At 44.6% G+C, this 26,098-nt stretch overlaps 1 protein-coding gene across 2 annotated transcripts; it reads right to left on the reverse strand.

The window, feature by feature from the left end:
* Window positions 1-3,531: 3,531 nt before the first annotated feature.
* LOC120765650 (charged multivesicular body protein 1b) lies at window positions 3,532-12,240 on the reverse strand. Of its 2 annotated transcripts, none has more exons than XM_040090725.2 (8): window positions 12,139-12,240; window positions 9,894-9,991; window positions 8,994-9,140; window positions 8,134-8,202; window positions 7,869-7,976; window positions 7,479-7,522; window positions 7,104-7,176; window positions 3,532-6,521 (listed from the first exon to the last, which is right to left on the reverse strand). In XM_040090725.2, the coding sequence occupies exons 1-8, from the start codon at window positions 12,152-12,154 to the stop codon at window positions 6,477-6,479; spliced, it is 600 nt and encodes a 199-aa protein (XP_039946659.1). In that variant the 5' UTR covers window positions 12,155-12,240; the 3' UTR covers window positions 3,532-6,476. The 2 variants fall into 2 exon arrangements, with proteins under 2 accessions (XP_039946659.1, XP_039946658.1); XM_040090724.1 differs by lacking the exon at window positions 12,139-12,240 and adding an exon at window positions 11,122-11,171 and having other exon boundaries at window positions 9,894-10,017.
* Between the last annotated feature and the right edge of the window lie 13,858 nt (window positions 12,241-26,098).

The following is a 26,098-nucleotide window of genomic DNA, read 5'->3' on the forward strand; positions in this document are numbered from 1 at the left end:
GGAGAGATGTTACTATTAAAACCTGAGGTGGGGGAACCTTAGCTGGACCCTCCTGCCTGGAAAACTGGGCTCTGAGTCTCCTGCCTGCTGCCATCGGGCACTCAGATGTGGTTTGGTAGTAATTAAGCGCATCGTTAACGATCCCATTGCACACCGCGGGACAAAATGGTGTGTCTGCTTAATAGATTAAAGGAAAACACTCTCTGAAAAGCACAGGTAAACAAGACACTCATCCCTCAACCTTTCACCCTGGAAGACCAAGGTTCACATCCCACTGGAGCACAAATAAATAGGGACTGGACTCCCCTGGCTCATGGCTGGGGGGTTTATAGTCATGGTGAGATGATTTTGGAGCATGACAGAGCTGGTGGGGATGGGAGAGGATGAATGGGATGCAGACTTGGAAGGGGCTGGGAGCAGAGAAATTCCTTAAATCCCTGCCCATCCAGAAAGCATCATGGATTTACTTACAGTCAATACAGTACTTAAGAGTGGCTGCCTAAAATTCATCTTAAAAAAATAATTAGGCAGCGACGTGGAGTTTCCAGGAGCTTCCACTGTACAGATCCCATTCCAGCAGCCCCTTCTGCAAGAGCAGCAGCCCACACAACCCTGAGATTTCCTGATTTCCCCGTGGCTATAGGAAATAAATGAGCTGGAGCGACTCCGCAAACCACTGGCCTTCCCGCACATCTCTACAGTGCAGGAGGAGGAAAACCTGTGTGGTAAAGAGTATCCTGAGAAAACAGCCAGATTTCCCAGACAACCCCATAAACCTTAATGAAGAGCTTGGGAATATCTGGTTTATTTATTACTCTAACCACAGGCTAAAAAAAAAAAAACAAAAACCAACTGTAAAACTTCAGCAAAAGCATTAAATTTGGAAGAGAACCTGGGATATTCTATATTTGCTGCTTTAAACTCACCACACACTAGACAGCTCAGGGTTTGGTGAGTATTAATCTTTGTACTCCTAAAATATTTGGATGAAAAAGCAGTGCTGTTGTTAAACGTGATAATTACCACTAATAAATTATTACTTATACTTTCTTTATACCTAAAACTACTCTGCAAAAAAAAGTTGTAATTTTACATTTTCCGTGGAAACATGAATATTTTAAGCAGTGGTCAAATACTTACAGCGAGGTAACTGGATAAGGAATGGCTTTGATATACAGCTGCTGCCAGGAATTCTCTTTTTGCTGGGGCTGTTGAATCTCTCCCTTCTTCTGGCATTAATAAATAAAGGCACCTGCTCTACAAATCAGCAGAAATCTGGAAAATCATTATCACTCCAACACGGAAACGATGCCCATCATGACAGAACAAATGGGGACTGGAGCCTACACGGGACTTTAAAAAAGGGCTCTATTTGTCAAATTACCAGAGGAAAAGTTGATCTTACTGTTATGGACTTTATCCACTTCCAGGTCACATCAATTAGTCACAGCAGGCTCGTGGAGACTGGAACTAATTTACAACACTCTGAACAGACCCGCCAGCTTCTCCGATGGATTTCCAGGCAAATATTGGGACTTCAGATGGAACCTGGAACTGAAAAACCACCAGCAACAGAAATCCAGCTTTAATGGTTCTAGTAATGACCCATTTTGCAACACAAGAAACAAAGCCCTGATTGTGATAAGAATAAATGGAAATATCTCCTGTAGAGACTTTAGGGTTACGTTTATCTAATCTTTGAAAAGAGTCATAAAAGATTTAATAAAAAATAGTGAGTGATTTTAAAGGAAGTTTTCAAATATTTTCCTATCCCTGACAGCTCACTTTGACAGAAATTGATTGTGATAAAGAATTACGAATCAGATAGCAGGGAAATTAAATTAAGCTGATTATTATCTTGTCAGATACACACATTATGTCATGTTCGTTGCTTTAGACTTTTGCAAAAAGATTGTTTCACTCAGGCTTAATAAATTTGGAATACCTTAAGCAATAGACACAGGCATGACTGTAAAACCTCTTTGTTTTTAGACATCTAGATTTTATTTATGTTATTTTGATATTTTTATTATTTATATTTTATTATTCTATATAATTAGCATACTTTTTCTCTAGAGTATTTGGATTATTAAATACGCATATTTAGATGATAAATATGCAATATGAAATATTTTATTCTCTGAAATACCCCTTATTTGTGTAAGGGCTGTGAGCAGCCTCTGTGCTGAGTCTGGGTCCGGCAGCTCCTCACAGCGACCGGCACCATTGGAAGACCCTGGAAAGCTTTCCCAAAACCTGGATCCTGCAGCCCCTTTGATTTTCCCTTTTGAACCGCATCGTGCAGCTGACCCAGGCTGAGTTCCTTAATAAAGAGCAGCAAAGGGAAGCAGGAGCCTGGGAGACTCTCTCAGTGCATCTTCTCCCAGCGAAAGCGGCTCCACTGGCACGTGAAATTAGTTGCAGATTGTTCACGTCGGGCCTTTCCCTCACAAAATGGTAATGAAGGGAGCTGCTTCCGAAACAAGCGAGGCCACTGACCCTACTCTGGGTTCCGTTGGAAAAATACTGTTTGAAACAAGAAAGTTGGGAGCCAAGTGCTGCCGTGAGCTCAAAGCAGCCTGAGCAAGAGGTGAAGGCAGAACTGCAGAGGGAATCCTGAAATTAAAGTCAATCCTTCATCAAACCAAAGCTCATCAAAGCTCTGATAAAAAAATAAAATTTACCACCAAAACCCATTTCCATCAGCGCATACTACGTGTTTCCTTATGTAGAGAGCAGAAAAATTACCACAGGTCAAAAGCAGAATGACAACAGCGAGAAACCCTGAAATTTAACTGAAAATGAAATTTAAACCCAAGTTTTAAGCACAAGGTTACCCACTATTATGCTCCCAACAGATCTTAGAGACCTAAATTACCCCCAAAGGCAGCAAAGGACCGTTTTGAAGAGTTAGCGCAGACTGACCCCATTCAGCTGATGGACCTGTGGATGAGCTGCCGAGCTGGATTTTGGGATCAAAGCCCCGGCACAGGAACGTCCTAGAGTGAGTGGATGCTGCCCAGACAAAGGTTCCACGGGAGAGGCTGTTCCCTGAACCAAGCAGTTTTCCTTCAACTGCTCCAACCAGCCATTTCTGGACACATGAAAGCAAAGCCTGAGGTGCCCTCTGCTGGTTCTTGGACGACTGAATTGAAATGTTAAAACTGACGATTTTTAGGCCTGGGAGAGCCAAACCCAATCCCAAACTCGAACCCACACACCACCTCCTTGCCAGTTTTCCAGTGGTCCCTTGTCCTGTGTGTAAGGACAAAAACCCCTCAGAGATGTTTAAGCACGGGGCTCTTTCAGACTAAACATTTTTACAAACCCCATAAAAGCAGAGTTTATGTTGTTATATTTAGTATTAATTACTCCCCAACTGTCCCAAATCTCTCTCAGTAGTACCCACTTTATTTTTTTCTTGTTTTCTCCCCATAAAGATTGAATTTTGTGGGTGACTTCCTACAGGAAAGACATCCCACCCGCCTGTCCATCCATGTACAGAGACCTGTAGCAGCCGCACACCCAGAATGAGTTGTATGTACAATTTTATTTACCACCTGCAGTTACATTTACAAACTGTCCCATACAAGTAAAGCAGTTCTCAAAGTGAACTCAACCAGAGCTACAAAAATTGTTCTCTCCTCTATACACGGCACCAGCTTCAGAATTTATACCTATACACAACTGCTGATTATGTTTAACAAAAATTCACTATTTTTTGGCTCTGAGGATCTCCACAAAGGCAACTTGTTAAGTTTTATCCCACTGCAATAATGACATTAAATTTCTTGTTTTGCTTCCCTCTCCTTTCATCTGAAGATTTGCATGGCTTTGTTTTGGAATTCTAATGAAGACAAAGCTACCACCAGCCAGCAGTTTTAGTAACAGAGGATAAAAATGCTGAGCAAAACTATCCAGCAACATTTCACTTAAGCAATGTTTCACTTAAGATGTGCCTGCTCGTCAGCAGAAATATTGAAATTTTAACTGGCAATAAGGTTCCAGAAAAGCACAAACAAGTGATTTAACATGAAATGAACTTTACAAACAATCAACTTACAGAGACAAAACAAGGTCAGAGTGAGGAGCCAGAGCTGTTCAGGGAAGAGAAATGTTTTGAGCCTGAAAGGGAGGAGGGATAAAACTCAAATATTGCTTTAAGAGTAACTTCCAGCTTTAAGCATTCCCAAATGTCATGAGAAAAATGTGTATGTTTAAGACATAACTTCAGCCTTCCTGGATGCAGCTTCCAGCCATGAGTGAAAGCATTTCCCCAGGAGAGGGCAGGAGTTCTGTACACAGGAGCTGCCAGCTCCAAACCCTGGCATGGCTGAAATACACAGCAACTCCGGGAGTGAAGTCAACAGGTAAAAATACCCTGGCTCAAACACTTATTTCTTTCTAAGCCTCACTGCATCACACTCCCCCCAGACACAACCTTAATTATGTCAGTCAAACCTTCGTATTTGTTAATTCCTTCCAAGAGACAGCACTGGAAATCTGCGCTGGTCCTGGGGTTCACCAGCCTGGGATAAGATCCACAACAATCAATAAAATCATGAAGCTTATTCAACCTTTCCGTTGCAGCAATCTCAATCCCAGTCTATTTTTAAATCCCTCCAAGGCTCACAGCAAGGCAACAGACTGGTAAAATCAACCATGTGGGAGCTCAGAATCGCTGTCTGACCCTCAACTAATTCCAGAATGGCCCAAATCAGTCGAACAGCAGCAACATTTTCAACATTAAAAGAAGCCAGACAAGCAGCTGGAGCTGTCCTGCCATCAGACACTGAATCCTCAGTATTTCACGGATAGCTCCAAGTAAACTCCGGTGTGGAGCGATCCCTCGCCAGGAAGCTTCCAGCACTCCCATGATATGAAGTAACTGAATATTAAAAAGCTGAAGGAAGTCCAGCAAGGCAAAGGCACACACGCAGCCACCCCAGCTGGGTAACTGGGTTGCATAGATACACTGTGATCTTGGTTACAATGCTCAGAAGCAGCCAGGGAAGAAAATGCAGGAAAAAGTCCCTTTCTAGGACGTTTTATTAATTGTTTGAAGGGATCGTGGCCAGACTACAGCTGTCAGTTCGTGGTTTTTAAACACCTTCCAACTTCTCCTGTTTACAGGAGGAACACTCAAGGAGTTTACATTTATTTTTAACCCCAGTTTCTTTCTAACAAGTGAAAAGACCCCCATTTTAAACTCATGGTTTCAGTTCAGCTGCCAGTGTGAGAGAGAATCCCACAACATTCTAGGTTGTTTTGTCTATCTTATTTTCCTGAATTTATTTTTACAGTAACCTTGATTACATAACATCCTGCTCAACCCTCAGAGTGAGTTGGGTAACACATTCAAAATAACATCTGAAACTGCTCTAAAAAGTTTCATGGTTCTTGCACATTTTCATTGAAAAAATCCTGCTTGAATAAAAAAGTGAGTGTTTTTTTCTTTTCCTTAAACAATTCCCTAACACTGGAAAACCCACGTGGCCCTGAGCACCAGGCAATTAAGAACCAATTCCAAGCCTGGTGCTCCACACCTTCCCTCACCCCTACAAAGACAAAACATAAAAATGAGCCCAAAAAAAATTAGGAAGAGAATTTGAACGTCACTGTTTATCACAACACATCACAAGTGGTCTCAGCGACAGATTTCTACAACCATTTCTTATTTTACAACTGCAACAAGAGTTTGAAGCTACTGAGAGCAGCCAGACTCTTACTGTGCAGAAATATAAAGGGATTGCTTAAAATTAGCTACTCCCTACAGCAAGAAAATTACAAATATTGGGATTTTATCTGCAGAGAGAAACAGACCTGGCAAAGAGTCCAAAAATATATTTTATTCCACCTATGCTAAAGTGATGCCACCATACAAGTCCCCAGTTACATGAAATCAGCTTTTGGTAACCCATTTTGAACTAAACTGCTCATTTCAGCACATTTATCCTAAGTTTTAAAGACTAAAAACGTCAAAGTCCACTTAGTTGTTTCAACAAGTGCATTTTCCAGGAGGTCCATGCTGTCCATCCCTCTGTGTTCCAGGAGTTTAGCTCTGTAGGAAAATTACCTACGACAACCATCTGAACTGATACATCAGTTCTCCTACCATAAACAGTTCTCATAATTTAAAAAAAAATCATAATTTAAAATATAGATCACTGACACTCTGCTTTGTTTGGAACTAGAATGTACCACCATTAGCAGCTGACTCAGAACATCAACTTGAATTTGTGAAAAAAGCTTGCAAAAAATAGATCGACTTCCAAACGTACAGAAAAGGACGTTAGAGCTGATATTTTTGGGTCACTTAATGTATTTTAGAAAGAGTAGCAAGCTGGGAGTGAAGTACCCTATATTACAAACACTCAAACACCTAAGCTGGACTGTTTTACACCTCGAGTGTAGTGCAGGGTTAGTTCCAGACAGGGAATTTGGAAGCAGCTCCAGAGAACTGCAGCTCTGTTCACTTAGACTTGATCACGTAGGCGGGCCAGTCTCTGTGACAGCTCATCCTGCACCGTTGGAAAACAAAAAGGGAAAATCAACCATCAGCAGCAGGAAAAGCAACTTTTGCCGTCTGATGTCCAGCTGATGAGAAATTCTCTCATGGCTTAACAAGATTTGCTTAAGACCACAAACACGGCAGTGCGGGGAGAGTTTCAGAACACAGAATTAAGCAGAGAAAGGGTCAGGGTTTTGCAGCTTTTTTCAAAGAAACTATTTGTGGAATATCTGATAGGACAAGGGGGCTGAAATCATTCCCTGTGAGGGCAGGGAGGCCCTGGTACAGGTTCCCAGAGAAGCTGTGTCTGCCCCATCCCGGGGAACGTCCAAGGCCAGGCTGGACAGAGCTCGGAGCACCCTGGGCTAGTGCAAGGCATCCCTGCCCATGGCACTGGATGAGTTTTAAGGGCCCTTCCCTTTAACATTCAATAAATGTATGGTTAAAATTACTTTGATAGCAAGACTTTTAACCACACAGTTTCCTGAAATAGAATTCAGCAATTTAGCATCTTGTTTTGACTGAGTGAAGCATTAATTCCCACCTTCCATTTCTCCAGAAAACACTGACCTCACTGAATTCCACCACTTACCTGTTCTGCTGAGGCCACGCTTGTACCAACAGAACCTGTCTGTCCTTGAGGTAGTTCCATGTTCAGATCAAGGCTACCAGGAGAAAACAGAGCAAACACCAAGTCAGGCACAGGTGGATCGAGGGGGAAGCACCATAACTGACAGCAGAGGAACAATGAGACAGCAGCCCCTGAACATTCCAGAGTTACACAAGCTGGTGAGTAATTTTGACTCACCACCAGGACAAGTCAGGTATGTCCAGAGGTAAAAGGAAAATCGTGTTTTCCCTCTGCTTCTAAGAGACAGACTTATAAAACAAGGGAATTTGACCTTAGATATAACCAGGAAGGGTTGAGGGAACCAAGGTTTACTCAAGAAATAGAAATTTCACTTACCCTGCTTCATCTGCCATTTCCTGCAGGAGCATGTCCACTTGGTTCTAAAGGAAAACAAAATGGATTGTTGCATTTGGAGCTTCCGACAACTTCTGGTTCGATCTTCAGAGAACAGGAATTACTTTAACAAAACTGATTTAAAGGTGAATGCCTTTGGCAGAATAGTTTGGTGCTTAACCACTAGAAGGTATGAACTCAAAAATAAGAAGCAGAGGTGCTCAGCAGTTGAAATGACATTAACTGAACTCTGGCTTGTAAATAATGCTTCTACAGAATTCAACTTATCTTTAAAAAACCGCAAACATACACCTGAGTGTCTCGTGCTGTTAATGAACAGTTTAGACACATAATTTAAGATCACCTTACTAAAATATACTCTATTATTGTTACCTGTGGCGTTGTTAATGTCGTAGTGTTGCTCATTGTGTCTTCCATCTGCTGTGTCTGAACATCCAGTGTCTCAAACTGATGTTCAAATTTGTCCATTAGTGCAGATATCTACGAAAAACATGAATCAAATCACTTATCTTCAGATAAGAAAAGTAATACATCTCAGCTGGAAAACTTTTGATTGAATTTCCCTTTCTAAAACTTGTGCCTGTTGTCCTTTCTGCTTTTGATGTCAGCTCCAAGAAAATTAAGTCTAAATATTTACCTTTTCCAAGTTCATGCTCTTCAAGGTGGCATCCATTGACTTCACTACCCCTGCCATTGACTTTGTTACCTGAAACAAGGGGAAGGAAATTATTACAAGGAAAAAATGTGCAGTTGAGGAACAAATCCCTCCCCATGAGGATGGGGAGGCCCTGGCACAGGTTCCCAGAGAAGCTGTGGCTGCCTCTGGATCCCTGGAAGTGTCCAAGGCCAGCTGGGAAGGGGCTTAGAGCAACCTGGGATGGTGGAAGGTGTCTCTGTCTATGGCAGGGGGTGAGACTGGATGGGATTAAAGGTCCCTTCCAACCCAAATTATTCTGGGATTCTGATATTTCTTACCCAGCTATCTTATCTCTGTTGACAGAGCTTTGACAGTATCAAATAGGAGGGAACATCCTATTTCCATCTGGAATGTCATTATTTTAAATATCTCCCACCCTTCCCAGCTCTAGAAATTAACTCAGCCACTTGAAATACACATTCTGAGGCAAAATTCACTAAAAATGAGCTTTATATGGCATTCATTTCTGTGGACTTGAGACCTGTCACTGTTAAGGGATACATTTCATCCCCAGCTCACAATAAAATTTCAAGGTGGAGAGCAGTAAATCAGTTTACCTTAAACAACTATTTGAACTAAAAAAAGATCTCTGGAATCACAACTCCCACCTCACGACTTCATTTCGAAGGGGAGAAGTATCATTGTGAAATAATTCAAAGAGCGGCTGCCAGAGGTATTCCAGCACCCAGTTCCTCCAAAAGCAAAACTGGAAGTTCCCAGCTCATTCCAGCCGGGATGAAAGCACCCCAGGGAAGATGAGAAGCCTCCTCCTTGCCCCTGCAGGACAGGGAGGGCCTCACCTTGCCCATGGTGACGGCAGTCTGGACTCTGGCTGCCACGGCGTCCACGCGGGCGCTCATGCGCAGGAAGTTGATGGCCTGGTTCTTCTGGCGGATGGCGTTCTCCGCGTGGATCCGCGCCACTTCCATGTTCCCCTTCTGAATGGCCTTGGCAAAGAGGGAGAGACAAAAGGAAAAGCCTTTTACCCTTGCCTGCTCTTGCACACAGGATTTCTCTGTAGTCTGTTTTGGCTTTGAAAAAAGAGTTCACTAGTCACTTTATCTTTTTCTATTAAAAAAAGAAAGAAAGTCCCTCCCACAGCAGATCCCAAACACTTCCAACGTGAGAACTCCTAACTCCTTTCCAGGAAAGGCACTGGAAAAAATGCGCTTCAAACAGGCAGTTTTGCAGATCTACAGATACATAATTTCTGTTCCTGAAAACGTTTTCAGTCTCAAGACAGAAACACAGGCACAGGTGGTACAGCTATATCCCATGGGCACAAATACACCAAATCAACTCGGTCTCTCTCTTCACTACTTCAAGGACTCAAAAGCTCGAGTCCTTGAAGCTGTTTTGAAGCTCCTCTCTGCAAGGCCTTTTTAATACAAGCTGATGAACATGAAGAGGGTTTTAACCCTGAGAGCAACAGTCTCTACCAAAGCACATACAAGACAATCCTTTAGGGAAGCAAATGCCAGAAGCTGACCATGAGGATGCACAAGGATTTATCCACATGCTTATTAATAAGCACAGGAAGATTTATAGTCTCATTTTTTAACAAACATTTGTTTTAACAAACATTTAACAAACACTGACCACGTGATTGTTAGCATGCACACCAGGGAGATGACAAAATACCAGATGTCTTCCTGCTCTAACAGGCAGCAACAGATCTAAAAAGCTTGGTTCTGACTTACCTTCTTAATTTTAGCTTTCTCAGCCTTTTCTTCTTTGTCGCATTTTTTTGAGTTCCTGTTGAGCTCCTTTGCAGCAAACTTCAAATTAAAGAGGTGTTCTGCAGTGCAAGTTAAGGGACCAAACCTATTTCAGAGTGATAAATCCAACCACCAAACACGCCCCTGAACGGTTCTCTGCTGGTTACTTTCACTCCCACACCCAAAGCCTGCGACTCTCAGTGAAATGCTGTGGTTTCCGGACTTCCCTGAAACCTCCCCATCAAAAAAAAAAAAATTAAAAGTCCCAAAGTCACTGAGGAACACAACAAATAAACAGCGTAACAGCAAACTGCCTCAGCTGGCCACGGCCAGCTACAGCCCAGCAGGATCTTGGATTTAAATTGCTCATCCAGCTCCTTCCCAGCCCTGGGTCATGCGAGTGATCCCGGGCTCCCCGACAGCTCGTCTGACTTTTGGGCAGAGAGTACTTCAGGCAGGAAAAGGAACTTTATAAACAGAAGTTCAACTGCTTAAACTGAAAGCTCCAAGAGAACAGTAAGACAGGCCTTCAGAGCGATTTGCACTAAACTATTACTGACAGAGAATAGAGTGTGTGCTGTAAAAACAACAATCAAAAACATTCTCTTAAAATACTGTTGATGAAAGCTTCCAAGCAGTATCATCCTTTCTCAAACAATACGTAAGTAAAAAGCTTTGTAGGCTTCTTTCCTGCCACCTGTGATATCCCAAGAGGAAGATGCAGCAGGTACTAAGACGATTACCAATTAAGTGGAAGCACAAAGCTAAACATTACGAGTACTTGAGGTTTCTTCAATATTTCAAGTACATAAATTATTCCAGAGCTGTTTTCTGCTTTAAAGTCCAGCCATTCCTCTTACTCTGACAGCAACCTGGAAACCTTAGGAATGTCTTTGTTATCCTATGAACATCACTGGCAGGCTACTAACAGGTAACATGCCTGACTTTGCATTTAGAATATCTAGTAATTTAGGTACCAGTACCAGAGCAGTTTATTTTGAAATAACTTCCTCAGTTACTCAGCTGGGGAATTTACCTGACATTAAACCAGCTGACCCATCCCAGAGGTGCACATTCCTGCTCCTCCCTTCAAGTGTCTTTCTCAACAATCGAGAACAAACCCGAGTTAGCCACAACCCGAGTGGAACACAACTTCCACCTCAGTTTGTGACTCACAGTCAGCTGCTCCAGAAATCCCGTCAGTCCTTACCAGGACAACCGGCAAGGCCAGCACTTCCTGCACATTCAAAGCACACTGAGACCTCTCGAATCTCTAAGTTTTCTGCCCCAGTGCATTAAGATGGTTCCAGACAGCATGAAAGTTTCAGCCAGCCCACACAGGGCCCTGTGTGTAAATTCTTTCCAAGAGCAGGAAGCACAGCTGACACAGCAGTGTCTGTTTGGGGCACAGCCCTGCTGACATCACTCCAGTCTATACACAGCTGGGCTGGCCCTGCTGCACAATTTGCATTATTTTTAGTATAAATTGTGTTTTTGCCTCAGGAACTGGGCTGTCCCTCCACCACCACAGCCCTGCCTCCTTCTCCTCACTCCCAACCAAGGTTGCCTAATCACACCTTGGGAAGAGACACCGAACTTCCCACCCACTTCCTTGTGGGAAAACCACAGAATCACGGAATAACTGAGGTTAGAAGGGACTTCTGGAGATCACCCAGTCCAACTCCTCTGCCCTGGCAGGGTCATCTGGAGCAGGTGACACAGGAATGTGTCCAGGTGGGTTTGGGATGTCTCCAGGCAGAGACTCCACACCTCCCATGGCAGCTGTTCCAGGGCTCTGCCCCCTTCACGGAAAGAAGTCCTTCCTCGTGTTGAGGTGGAATTCCTTGTTTTTTAGTTCATGGCCACTGCTTCTCATCCTGGTGCTGGGGCACCACTGAACAGAGCCTGGCACCATCCACTGACACCCCCTGGAGATACTGGTACGGAATATGAGATCCCACGTCGGTTTTCTCGCCTTTAGAAGAGAATTCCGAAGCTGAGAGACCTCAGCCCCTGCCAGTATCACACCCAGCCATTACCCTGCTCCTGCCGCTGCCCCTCGGGCCCCGAGTCCACTGCCATGAGGGGGGATCCTCCTCCTCGTTCCCCCGCGCCCCGGGGGCTCCTCCCGGCGGGGAGGCCTCGCTCTCCACCGCCACCGCCACCTTCCCCGCCCCGGCCCCGGCGGCTCCCGGCCCGTCCCGCCCGCGGTCCCGCCCGAGGATACTCTCCATGTTGGACATGCTGGCGGCCCCGGGGGGAGCGGCGCGGCTCCGGACCGGGCTGGGGCAGCGCTGGGCCCGGGGCGGCGGCGGCTCCGGCGGCTCCGGGTTCCGGCCCCGTGACGAGCCGGGGCGGGGCCGCGCCTGCGGCTTTGGGCTGGGAGGGACCGGGAGCCTCATCCCGGCCCTCCCCTCCGCTGCTGTGGGCAGGAGCCCGTTCGTAGATTGGGCTGCTGCTGGTTTGGCTTTGTGCGCTTCCAGGGATGGGGGAGCCACGGCTTCTCTTCGAAATCGCCCTCACAGGGAAGATCCTCCCCCTAATGTCCAATCTAAATGACAGAATATCCTGAGTTGGAAGGGGTCCACTAAGATCATCAGTCCGGTTCCTGGCCCTGCACAGACACCCCAACAATCTCACCCTGTGCATCCCTGGGAGCGTTGTCCAAACGCTCCCGGAGTTCTGGCAGCCTTGAGGCTGTGCCCGTTTTTTGGAGAGCCTGGTCAGTGACCAACACCCTCTGGGGAAAGAACCTTTTCTTGATCTCCAACCTGACCCTGGCACAGCTCCAGCCGTTCCCTGGATCCTGTCCCTGTCACGCCTGCCCCTCCTCTTTCCCTCACGAGGGAGTTGTAACTGCGCTGTTTCTACTCAGTCTCCTCCAGCTGAACAGACCAAGTGCCCTCAGCTGCTCCTCAAGGCACTTCACCATCTTCATGTCCCCTCCTTTGGATATCTCTCCTCTCCTTCAGTTTGAATCCATTCCCCAGTTGTCCTGTCTCTCCAGTCCCTTGTAAATAAAGAGTTCTCTTCATCATCCCCGTCACCTCCTTCAGATACTGGAAGGCCTCAATTAAGTCACTCCAAAGCTTCTCCACGATGGACACCTCCAGTTCTTACAGCTTCTCTCCAGAGCAGAGCTGCCCCATCGTCTCTAAACATTCGTGGCTTCCTCTGGACTGGCTCCAGCAGCTCTACATCCTCCTGGATCCCAATGCTGGAGGCAGCTCTGCAGGGCAGAATCCCCCGCTTCCTGCTGCCCACACTGGAGATGAGCCCAGGACTTGGGGGTCTGTGGGCTGGGCCATGTCCAGCCTCTCACCCACCGGGATCTATATTTAATGATATTTTCTGCTGCGGCATCTCAGACAAAACCTGCCAGAGGAGTGATGCATCTGAGCTGGCAGTTCTTCCCCGGTGAAATGCCTGTAGGAGTTGTGGATACGGTAATAACACAGCAGGGCTCGTGGCAAATGAACTGCAAAGAGTGTGGCAGAAGACACTTGAGCAAAGCCAGTAACTAATTATTCTTGCTGGTGTCTCAGGAGTCTGAATTTATAATGATAAAGATTACTGAGTCCTGGCTGTGAAAGCTTTGAAACTGAGCTGGTGACACCACAGCAGTGACAGACTCCATGTGTGTAATAGGAGAGGTCTGCAGGAAGGACCTTTTTATCCAGGAGATGGGAAAAGATGAGATTTTCTGTATGTGATAATTCTCAGTATCACCAGTTCACAGAAGTGTTACTATATATGTTTTTAAACCAAATCTCTTGGGAGGGCTGTAGGAGAGATTTAACATATTTGATAGTTCTGTGTTTAACAGAGTCTGTTCCTGCTTGGACAACCATCCTCTGTTCAGCCTCCTGGAAGCTTGCACTGTAATCCTCATGAGTAATAGTTCTTTAAATGAATAAGGTTTTCCAGGGTCGGAAGCAGACACTAGATCATTGAGCATTCACCTCTTTTTTCTCTAATATTCCTGGAACTCTCTCATTAGGACACGATTTGGAGGTGGCAGTGATATTAGATAGGAAGTATTAGAGTGATTGTCTGCTCTGAAAAAAATGATTCATTTCAGCTCTGTCAAAGAGAAGTGAACCTGGCCTAATTACCCGCAACAATGTTAGAGAACAAAGCAACAAAAGCTGCTCAGGAACAGGAGCCTGTAATGTTCTACCTCAATCAAACCTGGAGAAGCATCAATCAGAGTCACGCAGGTGACACAGGAGGGAACACACTGGGCTGCAGCTTCCTCAGAGGTGCTCAGGACATTAGCTCACAAATTCCAACTGAAATCTCTCTTTCGTTTTGACCGCTGAGGAAATATCTTGGTGGTATACCTTAAAAAGCTACCTGAGGTGAAAAAGAAATGCATTTTATCGGTTTGTGGTTTTTTCCTTACAATCATTGCTGAATTTTCATTATTAAAAAACCTCCAAATTTGGAAGAAACACATTACCAAGCAATTATCTTCAATAACTTGAATTAAATGTTACCTACTGTGGGTGCAGGCGTAGAGACACACAGATTGCAATGAAACCTATGTAATTTAATAATTTAGAAATATTTTCATTATAAAGACATTCTGTAAGTGTAGGAGAGTCCTTCCTGAGCTGTGCTTTGGGCACAGAGTCAGGCTTTGCTCACAAGAGATCAGTGCCCAGACCCTCCAGCCTCTCTCACCCAGGAGAAAAAGAATGACTTTGACATCTGAGTCACCAGTGGTTTGGAGGGAATAAAGCTGTTGATTAATCTCTGAACTCTTGGTAGAGACCTTCTGCCTCTAATATGAGAAGCAGTTTGCTGTATCCCACATTTTGAAAGGTGAAGGTGCAGTTGGTGGCTTTTTCCAGCCAGTAAAATTGTAAATAAATTGGTTTACCTTCAAACAATCATGGGTGTCCAGTACTGTTCATTAGACTGAAATCACCTTGCACAGACACAATTTCTGAACAGCTCCCTCCTGCATTTTTTATTGCAATTCTTGATGAATCCATTTTAGAGCCCCCAACATTTTGCACTGAGGTACCAACTCTCAATTCTCAAACCTCTTCCAGAAGCAGCAATTTCAAGTCTACCTCCTGCCTCCTCACCTCCTACACACCCTCCGTCTCGTCTTGGATGCAGCAAATATTTATTTTTCCTTAAATTTTATTGGGTTGTGAATTATATGTTGCTCCCTCCATAGCACTTTGGAGAAATAAAACTGACAAACTGAGCTGCACAAGAAGATGAGCTAGGAAAAAAGCGAACTGAAAATATGAAAAAAAAACCCAGAATTATTAAATAAAAGTGCTGAAAAAGCAGCAGAATTCAATTTCCAGGCATGATGGAGGTGTATAGTTTTGCCAGTTTGATGAGTGCACTTACAGGTGGTGATGGTGTTTAGGGCAGGAAGGAGGTGATGAGGTGGAAAACATTCATTACATAAATTTTCCCTTCTCTGTCTATGGTGTTTCAGCTCAGTCTTTCTCTTTCTTTTATTCCGCCTCCATCATGTTCTTTTCCATCTCTTTTTTTCCCTCTACTTTGTGTTTTCACATACAGGAATTGACCAGCCCAGGATTTGTTAAATATAATAAGCTTTTCAGTGCAGTATGTTACAAACATTTGGCATTTCCTTGCTGCCTTTCTGCCAAGCCCACAGGAATACCCTTCATGTTTTGCAAGAGGGAACAAAGGTACATTTTATTTTCACGGCACCTGAGATCCCATATTGCATAAACCTCCCAAACAGTGGTTCTTACTATAAAATGGCATTTTTGAGAGGCATCCCAACCTAAATATGACTTTGCTGTTAGGTATAAAGGCCACAAACACAGATTGATTTTTATTCGTGTGATGATCAAATCCTTTAATTTTGACGTAGAGATGATTTTACTCTGCTCAGTGAGATTCTCACCATTGGCAATGGTTACAGACCCAAGCCAAATGAGCTCATGAGTGTTGGCTCGTGAACTGTGACACCAAGAGCGATGAGGATCAATTTTAATCACAATAATTGATCTGTTCCCTGAGTCACTCCCGGTGTCAGTCACGGATGAGGCGCGAGAGGCAGCAAATGTTAAATAGGAATTCAGGGGGTAGAACATCACAATGATCAAACCCAGGTGTGATACAGCACTGCTGAGAACTCTGACCCTGTGAGAACACTTGTAATTGAAATGCATTTTTATTTAGTGGATGCAAATAAAAGCAATAGAAGGATTGGACTCACGTTGTATTTAAAGTCAACATATAGCAAAAAGAAATTAAGGTGATAAAGACATTGGGGGATGTGGGATCTTGGCTGCATCTCTGAGGCAGAAGCTGTTGGCCATGGGAGAAGGGATGACATTATCCCTCGGGATGAGCCAGGCAGCTTGGCCTCCTCCTATTGGATGGAAGAGCACTGGCGCAGGGATGTGCACGCGTTGCCCACCGGCTACTTTGCTTTTCTACTTGCAGCAGATTCACCACAGCAGGAGGACTCTGCATCTCAAAATTACTGATGGCCCAAAATGCTGGTGACTCACCAGATTTCCACTGCAGGTGGTTGGCAACTGCGCGAGTCCAGTTCAGAGAGGGAACAACAAATCAGTCCTGCCTCCGCATGGAGAGAAGATGGCAAAATACAGCTCTGCCCACTGTCTGGACTTGGATAAACAGGGATGTTGGCTTGCTCTGGAAAGATAGGTGTCTGCCAGGGGAAACCAGAGCCTCCCTTGGAATGGAGAATGTAAACCTCCTCCCTCTGAATTATCATTTCAAAATTAAGGGGCTTTCGGGCAAAGATATGGGAATAGGAATAACAGTTCTTTACTACGTATATTAAAAATAAAAATGTAGGTCAGGGTGTTGGGAGCAGTCCAGTTAAGTCCTCCTGGAGTGACAGACGTGGTTTTATTGGAGCAGAGATGATCCTGTAGAAAGGTGTAGCTTTCCTCTGAAGGTCCAGTGGTGGTGAGATGTGTCCAGTCTTCCTCTGGCAATCCAGTGCAAACAGGCTGTCGTGGTGTTCTGAATGTCAGATTTTATTCAGGTAGGAATGCTTGGCTCCTCATGCTGGGTGGAGCACCTCCCAATGAGATGATGTCATTTTATCAGCTGTGCAGTGAGCCTCGATGGCCCATTAACAGCAGATATACCCCAGAGGGAGGGGTCATGGAAGAGATAAAGAGCGCTGCCCCACCTGGTTTAACAGCTGGCCCATTAACAGAAGACACCTGCCTCCTCCCCCCCGAAGTTATGAGGAATGGGTTATACAAGAGATAAAGAAAACACCTCCCCAACCGGTTTCAACAGATGGGAATAGAATACATACTGCTGGTTACATCTTGCATTGCAACCAAAGAGAGATGTTCTGGCTGTAGTCAGCCAAATACTTCCAGGTGTGAAAGGCCTGTTGATCCTGGCAATATTTTGTACCACACATTGCATGGATACGTCCTAAAATGAGCATTTTCTTGACTCGATAAAATCACTATAAGTAGAAGGCAACAACAGGAGACACTGAAGTTGCCAGTGATGGTGATTTAATCATAGAACCGTGAAATCATGGGGTGGTTTGGGTTGTAAGGGACCTTAAACCCCATCCCATTCCACCCCTTGCCATGGGCAGGGACACTTTCCACTATCCCAGGTTACTCCAAGTCCTGCCCAACCTGGCCTTGGGCACTTCCAGGGATGGGGCATCTTCTCTGGGCAACTGAATGTTGTTTTGTTCAGCACTGCTGATTGTTCTTTCACTGAGACATTCCTGTAACAGTTCCACCTAAAATACACACTGAAAACTGAGTTTCTGTTCCACAGAAAATTCACGAAAAATTGTTCTCATTTAGAGTGCACACCAGAAATTATATAATTTTCCAGGAAAACAGAGTTCAATAATTAATGTTATAGGAAAAAAAGCTCAGTTTCTGATTTCATTTTTAAATTTTAGTTGGTTGGGGTTTTTTGTTTGGGTTTTTTTTGGTTTTTTGTTTGTTTGTTTGTTTGTTTGTTTTGGTGTTTTTTTTTTTTTTTATCACTCTCCTCTTAGTCATATTTCATGTTCCTTAAACATCATTGCCTTTAAGACCTCCTAGCTGTCCTTTGAAATGTTGCCATCTCCTTCAAAGTTGCATGGCAGGAAAACTTCTTCCACCATGGGCATTATTTATCTGAAGCAGCAGGGGGATTTCTCCAGTCTCTTTGTGGAACTGTGAAGACAAACAGGAATGTGAAGCCCAGGATGAAGTGTTTAGGATTCACAGCAAACTTGCCAGGATCTGAAAGGCAGCGACCAGAGGGCACGAAAGAATCAGTTCAATAAAACCATTTAATTCTCCAGTAGCCGTGTTAATGATCTGATTCTCCACCTCTGAGGTCCCTCAGATTGTGTCATTTTCAGAAAAACTAGTGTAAATCTTAGTTAGGTCTTTTTGAAAGCCAGTAGGACAGGGAAAACCAAAGGGGTCTGCATCACTGGGTTCATTTATTTTTACTGAAAAGTTTGGTGGTGGTGGTTTTTTTTGGTGGTTTTCTTTTTTTTTTTTCCTTTCCTTTTTTTCTTTTTTTTCTTTTTTTTTTCCCTGTTCTATTACCATGAATTTCCTGAATAAGCTTTATTTCCAGCTTATCTCTGCCAGACCACTGGCACAAGCTTCTACTGAGCTGTCCTGGTTGTGTTCTGCAATGGTTTGTGGATGTTCAATTTAAAATAGCGACATGGGGTTTCACTCAAAATAGATTGAGGAACTGTTGGTTCTGAAAAAGACTTGAAAGTTTTTGGTGTTTTTTTTTTTTTTTTTGTTTTGTTTTGTTTTGTTTTGTTTTGTTTTGTTTTGTTGGGGTTTTTTTCCTCCAAAATGCTTTCTGTCTGTTCTTAAATAGTTTAATATTTAATAACTTTGAAAATACTCTGTCAACCACTGAGCAAACGAGAAGCCTGGGACAGATTTAAGGAGAAAATTAAACTTGGCTAATGTGGCAGGGAAGTGATTTTTCTTCTGGAGAAAGATTAGTGGAGAGAAGCAGTTAAAAAAATCAGCATGACGATTTAAAAAATATATATATATCAAAAATATTTATTTTAAAAAATTAACTTCCTTTCAAATATAAATCAATACAGCAGCCAGAAATGGCTCTGCCACTACTTGGGATTGTATAGATGTGGTTAAACTCAACTCAGCCGTGGAGGAAGACAAGGACCTCCAAAGGCTCAGAGACTACAAAAGCTTTTATGTGGGATAGCAATTTTTTCAAGTTAAAACGTGGTTTTATGTCATTGATTTACCTTTTGTGGCATTTTATTTGGGGGCATTTAAGGAATAATCCTCCAGAGTACTTTTAGGGTTTTTTCGCCTTTTTTTTTCCCCCAGCTGAAATCATGCGACGGGAAAACTCCAGGAGCCTACGTGACTGCTCTGTGCTCCAGGGATTCAGATTTCTGCTGCCAGGGCTGTCTGTGCCGTGCCAAGTGTTTCAAACATGTTTTCTCAATGATGATCAAAACAAATCCTTCCTCTCAGTGGTGCAGTACTTATCAGAGCGGTTGATTCTCTGAAGGAATCACTCTGCATTTGTCTTTCTTTGGGATTGTTTCAATATTGCACAACTCAGTAATAATAATAATACCAGGCTCCACTACAGCTCTTTTCACGCAAACCCCATGAAACTGTTCCTTGTAGCGCATGAATCCCACTGCAGAGCCTGGCTGCTTCTCCCTTAACGATCCCATGCAGCCTGCTCTATGCCTTTCCCACTTTGCAAATGTGCAAACTGCTCCTGTTGTTCTGCTGCCCGGTGACTCAGCGCTGCTGCCGTCACGCTGAGGTCAGTCCCAGCTGCAGGTCTGGCCCTCGGGCTCCGGCGCGGAACAGTCACTGGGACACCAGTGCCACCAGCCCCCGCTGGGACACGGGCTGGTCCAGCCCCCGCCCCGCTGAAGGGGAACGGCCATCCCAGCTCTTTTCCCTGCGGGTCCACATCGATGGGAAGTTGGATCTGAGTCAGCAGTGCCCTGACAGCCATGGGGGGACATCCCTGTCCTGGGGGGGACACAAGGCAAGGGAGTGGATTGTCCCGCTCTGTTCTGCACTGGGGTGGCCTCACCTCTGGTCTTTGGGGAAAGTTTTGGGCACCACAAATAAAAAAGACATGAAACTATTAGAAAGTGTCCAGAGGAGGCAAAAGATGGTGGAGGGTCTTGAGGAGCGGCTGAGGTCACTTCATCTGTACAGCTGGACAAGAGGAGACTGAGGGGAGATTCACTGCAGTTACAACTTCCTCACGAGGGGGAGAGAGGGTTAAAGGGAATTTACAGGCAGTTAATGCTGTTACAGCAGGAATGAGTGCCATAAACCTACAGGAAGGTGTGTGGCTAGGTGTGACCCCACTGGGGACATTGCTGCTTCCAATGGGAGCCAATGTGCCTGGTCCAGGCAGTGGCGCGGTCCTGGCTGTGAGAACAGCTCCAAAGGAGGGAGACGGTCCTGCTGTGCTCCCTGTGCTCCCCTCAATGTCTTGGGATGGCTGGAAAAGCCCTGGAGCTGGAGATCACAGAATCACTGGATCATTAAGGCAGGAAAAGACATCCAAGGTCATGAGTCCAGCCTGTGACCAGTCCCGACCTTGTCAGCAGCCCAGAGCACTGAGTGCCACCTCCAGTCATTCCTTGAGCACCTTCAGGGGTGGGGGCTCTGCCACTCCCTGGGCAGCCCCATTCCCTGACAAAGCACCCATAGAATCCTTCACAGATCTGTGTGTCTTCACGTGGGTCTGAGACGAGCAGCAGCAATCTCATGACTTACTCTGAGAGCTGATGCAGAAAGGCATTTCAGCAGTTTCTCTGCTCATCTACACTATTTCATTCTCATGCCTCAGGTGCTCCAGAGTGCCCTACACAACACAATCAAATTATTGGAGCTCTACTAGGAAAGAAGATTGGATTAGCAGCTAAACAAACCAGATCAGGTTATAGATTTCTGTGCAGTTTTATTTTCTTCCTAGCACCACAGGGATATGGGTAAACAGGCACATATACCAAGCCACCAGCATTTGCCATCCAGGGGCATCTTCTTGTAATGGCCACACATTTCCAAAGTGTAAACATTTTTTATTTGGGATCTGATGTGGGAGTCAGAGGTGAAGGGCACACACAGAGCTTGTCTTTCCTTCTGACTGGTCAGACAGGAAACAGCACTCTGAGCTTCCCAGCTGTCCGCTGATGACGAATTCCTGCTTGTTCCCATTTAGTCCAGCTTCAGCTGGCCTGAATATATTCTATTTAAAAGTGCTCTGGGATTAGTTCAGGTTGCTCCAGACTTCAGCATGCTGACGTTGGAGGAGATAAACAGAAGTAATTTGCTGATTCACCATTACAATTTTCATAAAATATGAGTCAGGGTTTTCTCCTTTCATGTAACACGGAAATTAGGTTACGATGCTTTGCTGAACACTGTGCTGCACTGTGTATGTTCCCAGTAGCATCTCATGTTCCTGCAGTATATTTTTGGAAGACTAACCAGATTTATGAGGCCACATCTTCTCTTTCCCTTGTCTTTCCAACAAACTGGCACTCACTACTCTGTGCCTTGAGTCAGAGTCCTCTTCTTCACTCCATTATAGAGTCATGTTCCTGAGTTTTCTGCAGCCTCTCACCTGCTGGACTGTTAAAGCTCTGTTTAAATCTGACACTTCCATGAACTTTTCCAAACCTGGACATCTGGAGCAAGACTTGCTGAGTGCCCATGGCAGAGGGGTTGGAATGAGAAGATCTTCAAGGTTCCTCCCAGCCCAAACCATTCTGTGCTTCATGTGCCAGGATCCACCTCAGACTCCAGAGTAGGGAGACACCTCTTTCCTCAGATTTCTTCCTCATCTTGGAACAGGGTCTTCCTGGCAGCCTGTGCATGTGCATTCCCCCTCGGATGTGTCTCCCACGTTCCTGCTGTTGCCTGGTCAAACCTTCCCCTCCTTATGACTCTGATGGTGCCTTTCTGGTTTAACACAGAGTAAGATTGGAGTGGTGAGTGGAGAAAATGACATCAGCATTTAAACAGATTTCCTGAGGAAATTTTTAATGGTCATTTTTATAGCTTATTTTGTGCTCTTAAACTTTTTTCTTCTCCCTGGTCAAAGGTCAAGGAATTATTTCATACAGACCAGTACAGGAAAAGAGCTAATTCTGACTGTTCCCAGGGGGTTGATTGTTTTGATTCATTTTCATTCTGAGCATTGATGGCCTTCAGAGAATTTCTTTGGATGAATCAAAATATTCTCCACTTCTGGGTTTAAGCAATACAAAAACTTAACAAGTTGCTTCACATTTAAGAGTAAAACTTCACAGAAGGGAGCAGTAGCCATAAAAACCCTGACCTCAACAGACTTCTCGGACTTTCTTAAGAGAAATTTGCACAGCAAGGAGCTCTCAGTACTTTCCACTCAGTGGCTATTAAATAGAATATAAGTTCCTCCCAAATCCTGGCTGAGTGCTCAATCCAAGGTGGTTGGGAATGAGAGGAAAGAGTTTACAGTGCTTTGAGAGTCCTGTGTGCAATCTGGCTTCACTCTGGCAGGCTGGAAAGGAAAATTTCTCATGGTTCTGGGGGGTGTGTGTGTGGAGAAGTGAATGTCCAGTTCACCTGGGAAATGCACTTTTACCCACCCCCAGGCTGGTTCAGCAGCATCTGCCTAAAGTTAAGGACACCGGGAATGTTTATTTCCTGGGGTTATTTCCTTTGAGACGGAATATGCATCATTCATGACATGAAATTCTGGAGTTTTAGAAGAAAACATAGCCCTGTGATGGAATTTTCCAAAGGTAAAGATGATTTTCTTCCAGCTTGCTGAACTGCAGAGCACCAAGCTAAATGCACAGGGTATCTCAGATCTAAATACACGTGAGAATTGGGGGAGTGCAGATCAGGCTCTGACCTTTACAGTTCCCATCTTCAGCGTTTTACAACTGCCTTTATTACTCTCACAGTCTGAACTTGTTCTGCACAGCCAAATCCCTGTGAAATTTGATAAAATCTCCAGGTAGGGCTGGACCCCATCGTTGCTGTGGAGGATTTCAGCACTGTTATTCCAGCAAAACATGACCTTGCATTAGGTTATCTGTGGCATACTATGGACCTTGAGCTCTGCATTCATAAAACCCCACGAAGGGCACGGTTCCAAACTCTGTGAAAAACTGGCTGTGCTTCTACAATTTTATTCAGCAAGAAATCGGTGCTATGCGTCACTGGTCAAAAGATGACTAAGCTCTGGTTATAAATTATAGAAACTGTGAGGATTTACAGCTTGATTATCCCTTTTTACTCCTTTGGAGTAATGCCTTACTTCTTCACCAAGGAATTAGAGATAAGCAAATCTTTAAATGAGGTGTTTGCTCAAGAGCTTTGCCTGTGAGAAATGTATTTATGGATATATTAAGTGCTTTCTGGAATTAGGGCCAAGGCAGGAGGAGGCATCAAGAGTCCAGGTTTAGGGAGTGTTTCTTGTACATCAGCACAGGAGACTTGGCCTTAGGGGTGGCCTTTAAAATCCTCATTTCCAACCCAAACAAAAGGAGCTAAGTGAAATCCTGGCTTTACTAAACTCAGGAACTGGAGTCCCAGCAACCTCAGTGACCCTGGGATGTCATCAGAGAAATGTCCCTGTCCTTCACCCAGTCTCCTGCCACTTTTCCCCTGTGGTGCTGCCAGCCCTTTGGTGCCATTCCTGACCTGCCTGCCTGTGGCCAGTCCCAGCAGCCTGGTGACACCACCATGGCAGATTTTTCCATCTGCCTCCCTGAAAATGTGCAAAGAGGTAAAAGGCACAATTCCAAGAGAATTCAGCTCTCCCTGCCTGACATTAAATTGGGTTCATCACCCACTGAACATGAGCTTTTCTCAGTGTACTGAACACTATTCCCTTGCCCAGCTATGCTGCGGTGCTGCAACTTCCTAGTGATAAAAAGTGGGGAAAAAAGAAAGGTGTGTATCTTTTTCTAAGTGCAGGAGGGCCATTAACTAATTATTTTGCCCAATTAATCACTCGGTAGCTACATACAATGGCTGGGCAAGTCATGGGCTTCATCCTGGCACGGGCTGAGTGTGCAGCTCCCATCCTGTTCCGCTCTCCAGCAATGCTGCCTGGCCAGGGCCTCTGGCCTCCCTCCAGCTTGGCTCTAGTGTCCCAGGACCAGGCAACAGGAAGAGAGACTTTTAGGGGCTGAGATTTGGTTTGTGTTTGGAATTTATGTGATTTTCAAACGTTCCCTCACCTCTTTTCCCTAATTTGTGAACTAGGAATATAAATTCATATAATAATAATAATAATAAACAAAGAAAATAAATAATAAACTAGTATAATTATATAAAGTATTTTAAATATAGATGATTTTCAGAGCTTGGAATATAAAATATTATAAATTAATTTTATGACATAAAATGAAGCTGTCTCAGGAGTGGCATTCTTTAATTGTGGAATGCTTTGTAATTGCTGCAATTGCTCCATCATAAAACTATTCCCAAGACGGAAGATGTTTTCAAGGGCCCTAAAGAATAACAGCTGGTCTGGGGATTTTTATGTTCAACAAGGGTCCTTGCTGTTTCCTTGCTGTGGATTCTTTTAGGAGAAAAGGTTAAAATCCTGCTTTGGTATAATACCCAAGAGCCAGCCTAGAAGTACCTGGGTGCTGGAAGGTCAAGTACAGACAGAGATATTTAAGGTGATTTTTTATTTCCCTATGATAAAATGCAGTTTAAAATACTTCCATGACCTTTTTTCTGCTCATTGTTATGAGTCACTGTATTACTAAATCTGCACTTTTTTCAAAACTAATCATGGCTTTCCCATTTGGCATATTTTTCTCAGAACAGTTAAGTAAATTATCTCTCATTTTAGGTCTGTGTCTAAGCAAACTTAAACATTGTACAGCAGCAAAGGTATTCAGTGTCACAGTGCAATGGAAATTACCAAAGATGGCACAAATGCCATAAGCTCATCTCATGCCAGGTTTTATCCCATCCATCCAGTGAAGTAATTTATCAAAAATAATACATTTTAGAAGCTCATGTTGGAAATCCTGTTTTTTTAAAATTGGGCGCTTAGAGCCAGAACTGAGTCTGTGACATCATGCCTTGTACAGGGGGGAGCATATGGAATGTTTACAGTGGGACTGTCTCCAAGCAGAGCCACGCTGGGGGAGATCCTGATTCCTGAACTGAGGATCACACAGCAGCCAAGCGCTTTTCTACAAGCTCCAGGTGAGGCAGAATTTGGGGATTTGAGTGGCCAAACTTCAGGTGCTGGTGCTTATATCATTGATTTCCCCTCAGTCATCTTAATCCTTCCGTTTGCACTTCTGGAATGTAGATTTCCTTAGATTTCCTGGGCAATTACATCCTGTGCATGTGTCTTACCTGGAGAAGCTGTGGCTGCCCCTTCCCTGGCAGCATCCCAGGCCAGGCTGGATGGGGCTTGGAGCAACATGGGATAGTGGAAGGTGTCCCTGCCTATGGCAGGGGGTAGGATGATGCTCTTTAAGATCCCTTCCAACCCAAACCATTCCAGGATTTTATGAAATAGTGAGGCAGACTGTTTGTGCAGGAAGGACATTGAAACCAAACAAGTTTAGTTCTGACTTTTCTTAGGTTTAGCGACCTGAGAACTGCATCACCAGGATAAAAATGCTTGCCACCAAGTCAGCGGGACCTTGTTTCCTTTCATGTTGTACCAGGGGAGGGTCAGAAAATTAGGAATTGGATATTAGGAAAAATTTCTCTAGGGAAAGGGTTCTGAAAGCATTGGAAGGGACTGCCCAGGGCAGTGGCGGAATCACAGAACCATGGAATATGCTGACTTGGAAGGGACCCATCAAGATCATCAAGTCAGTCTCCTGGCCCTGCACAGACATCCTGACAATCCAACCCTGTTCCCTGAGGTGTTGTCCGAGTGCTCCTGGACCTCAGTCCCCATCCTTGGAGATATTTAGCAGCCATGTAGATGTGGCACTTGGGAAACACGGGTTAGTGGCGGGTTTTGGCAGCGCTGAGCTCTCTCGGTGGCCTTAGTGGGCTTTCCCAACCAGAACAGTTCCCTGATATTACGATTCTTTGATTCCACGCTTCCGCGGTTCCCTGCCCTCCACCGGGAGCGTGCGGCAGGGAAGGTGGAGGAGGCCACGGCGGCCGCGTCCTCTTCGCTGTCACCGCTGAGGCAGAGCACGGCCG

The sequence above is a fragment of the Hirundo rustica genome, chromosome Z (assembly GCF_015227805.2).
Source record: "Hirundo rustica isolate bHirRus1 chromosome Z, bHirRus1.pri.v3, whole genome shotgun sequence".
NCBI lineage: Eukaryota > Metazoa > Chordata > Aves > Passeriformes > Hirundinidae > Hirundo > Hirundo rustica.

What these genes read in the sequence shown, in the direction of transcription:
- LOC120765650 (XM_040090724.1), bottom strand. Translation starts at nt 11,156, where the DNA reads ATGTGCAGGAAGTGCTGGCCTTGCCGGTTGTCCTG. An exon ending in AGAAAGCTAAAATTAAGAAG is followed by an intron (nt 9,141 to 9,893) that starts GTAAGTCAGAAC and finishes CTCTTTGCCAAG; the next exon opens with GCCATTCAGAAGGGGAACAT. An exon ending in CTGCCGTCACCATGGGCAAG is followed by an intron (nt 8,203 to 8,993) that starts GTGAGGCCCTCC and finishes CCCTTGTTTCAG; the next exon opens with GTAACAAAGTCAATGGCAGG.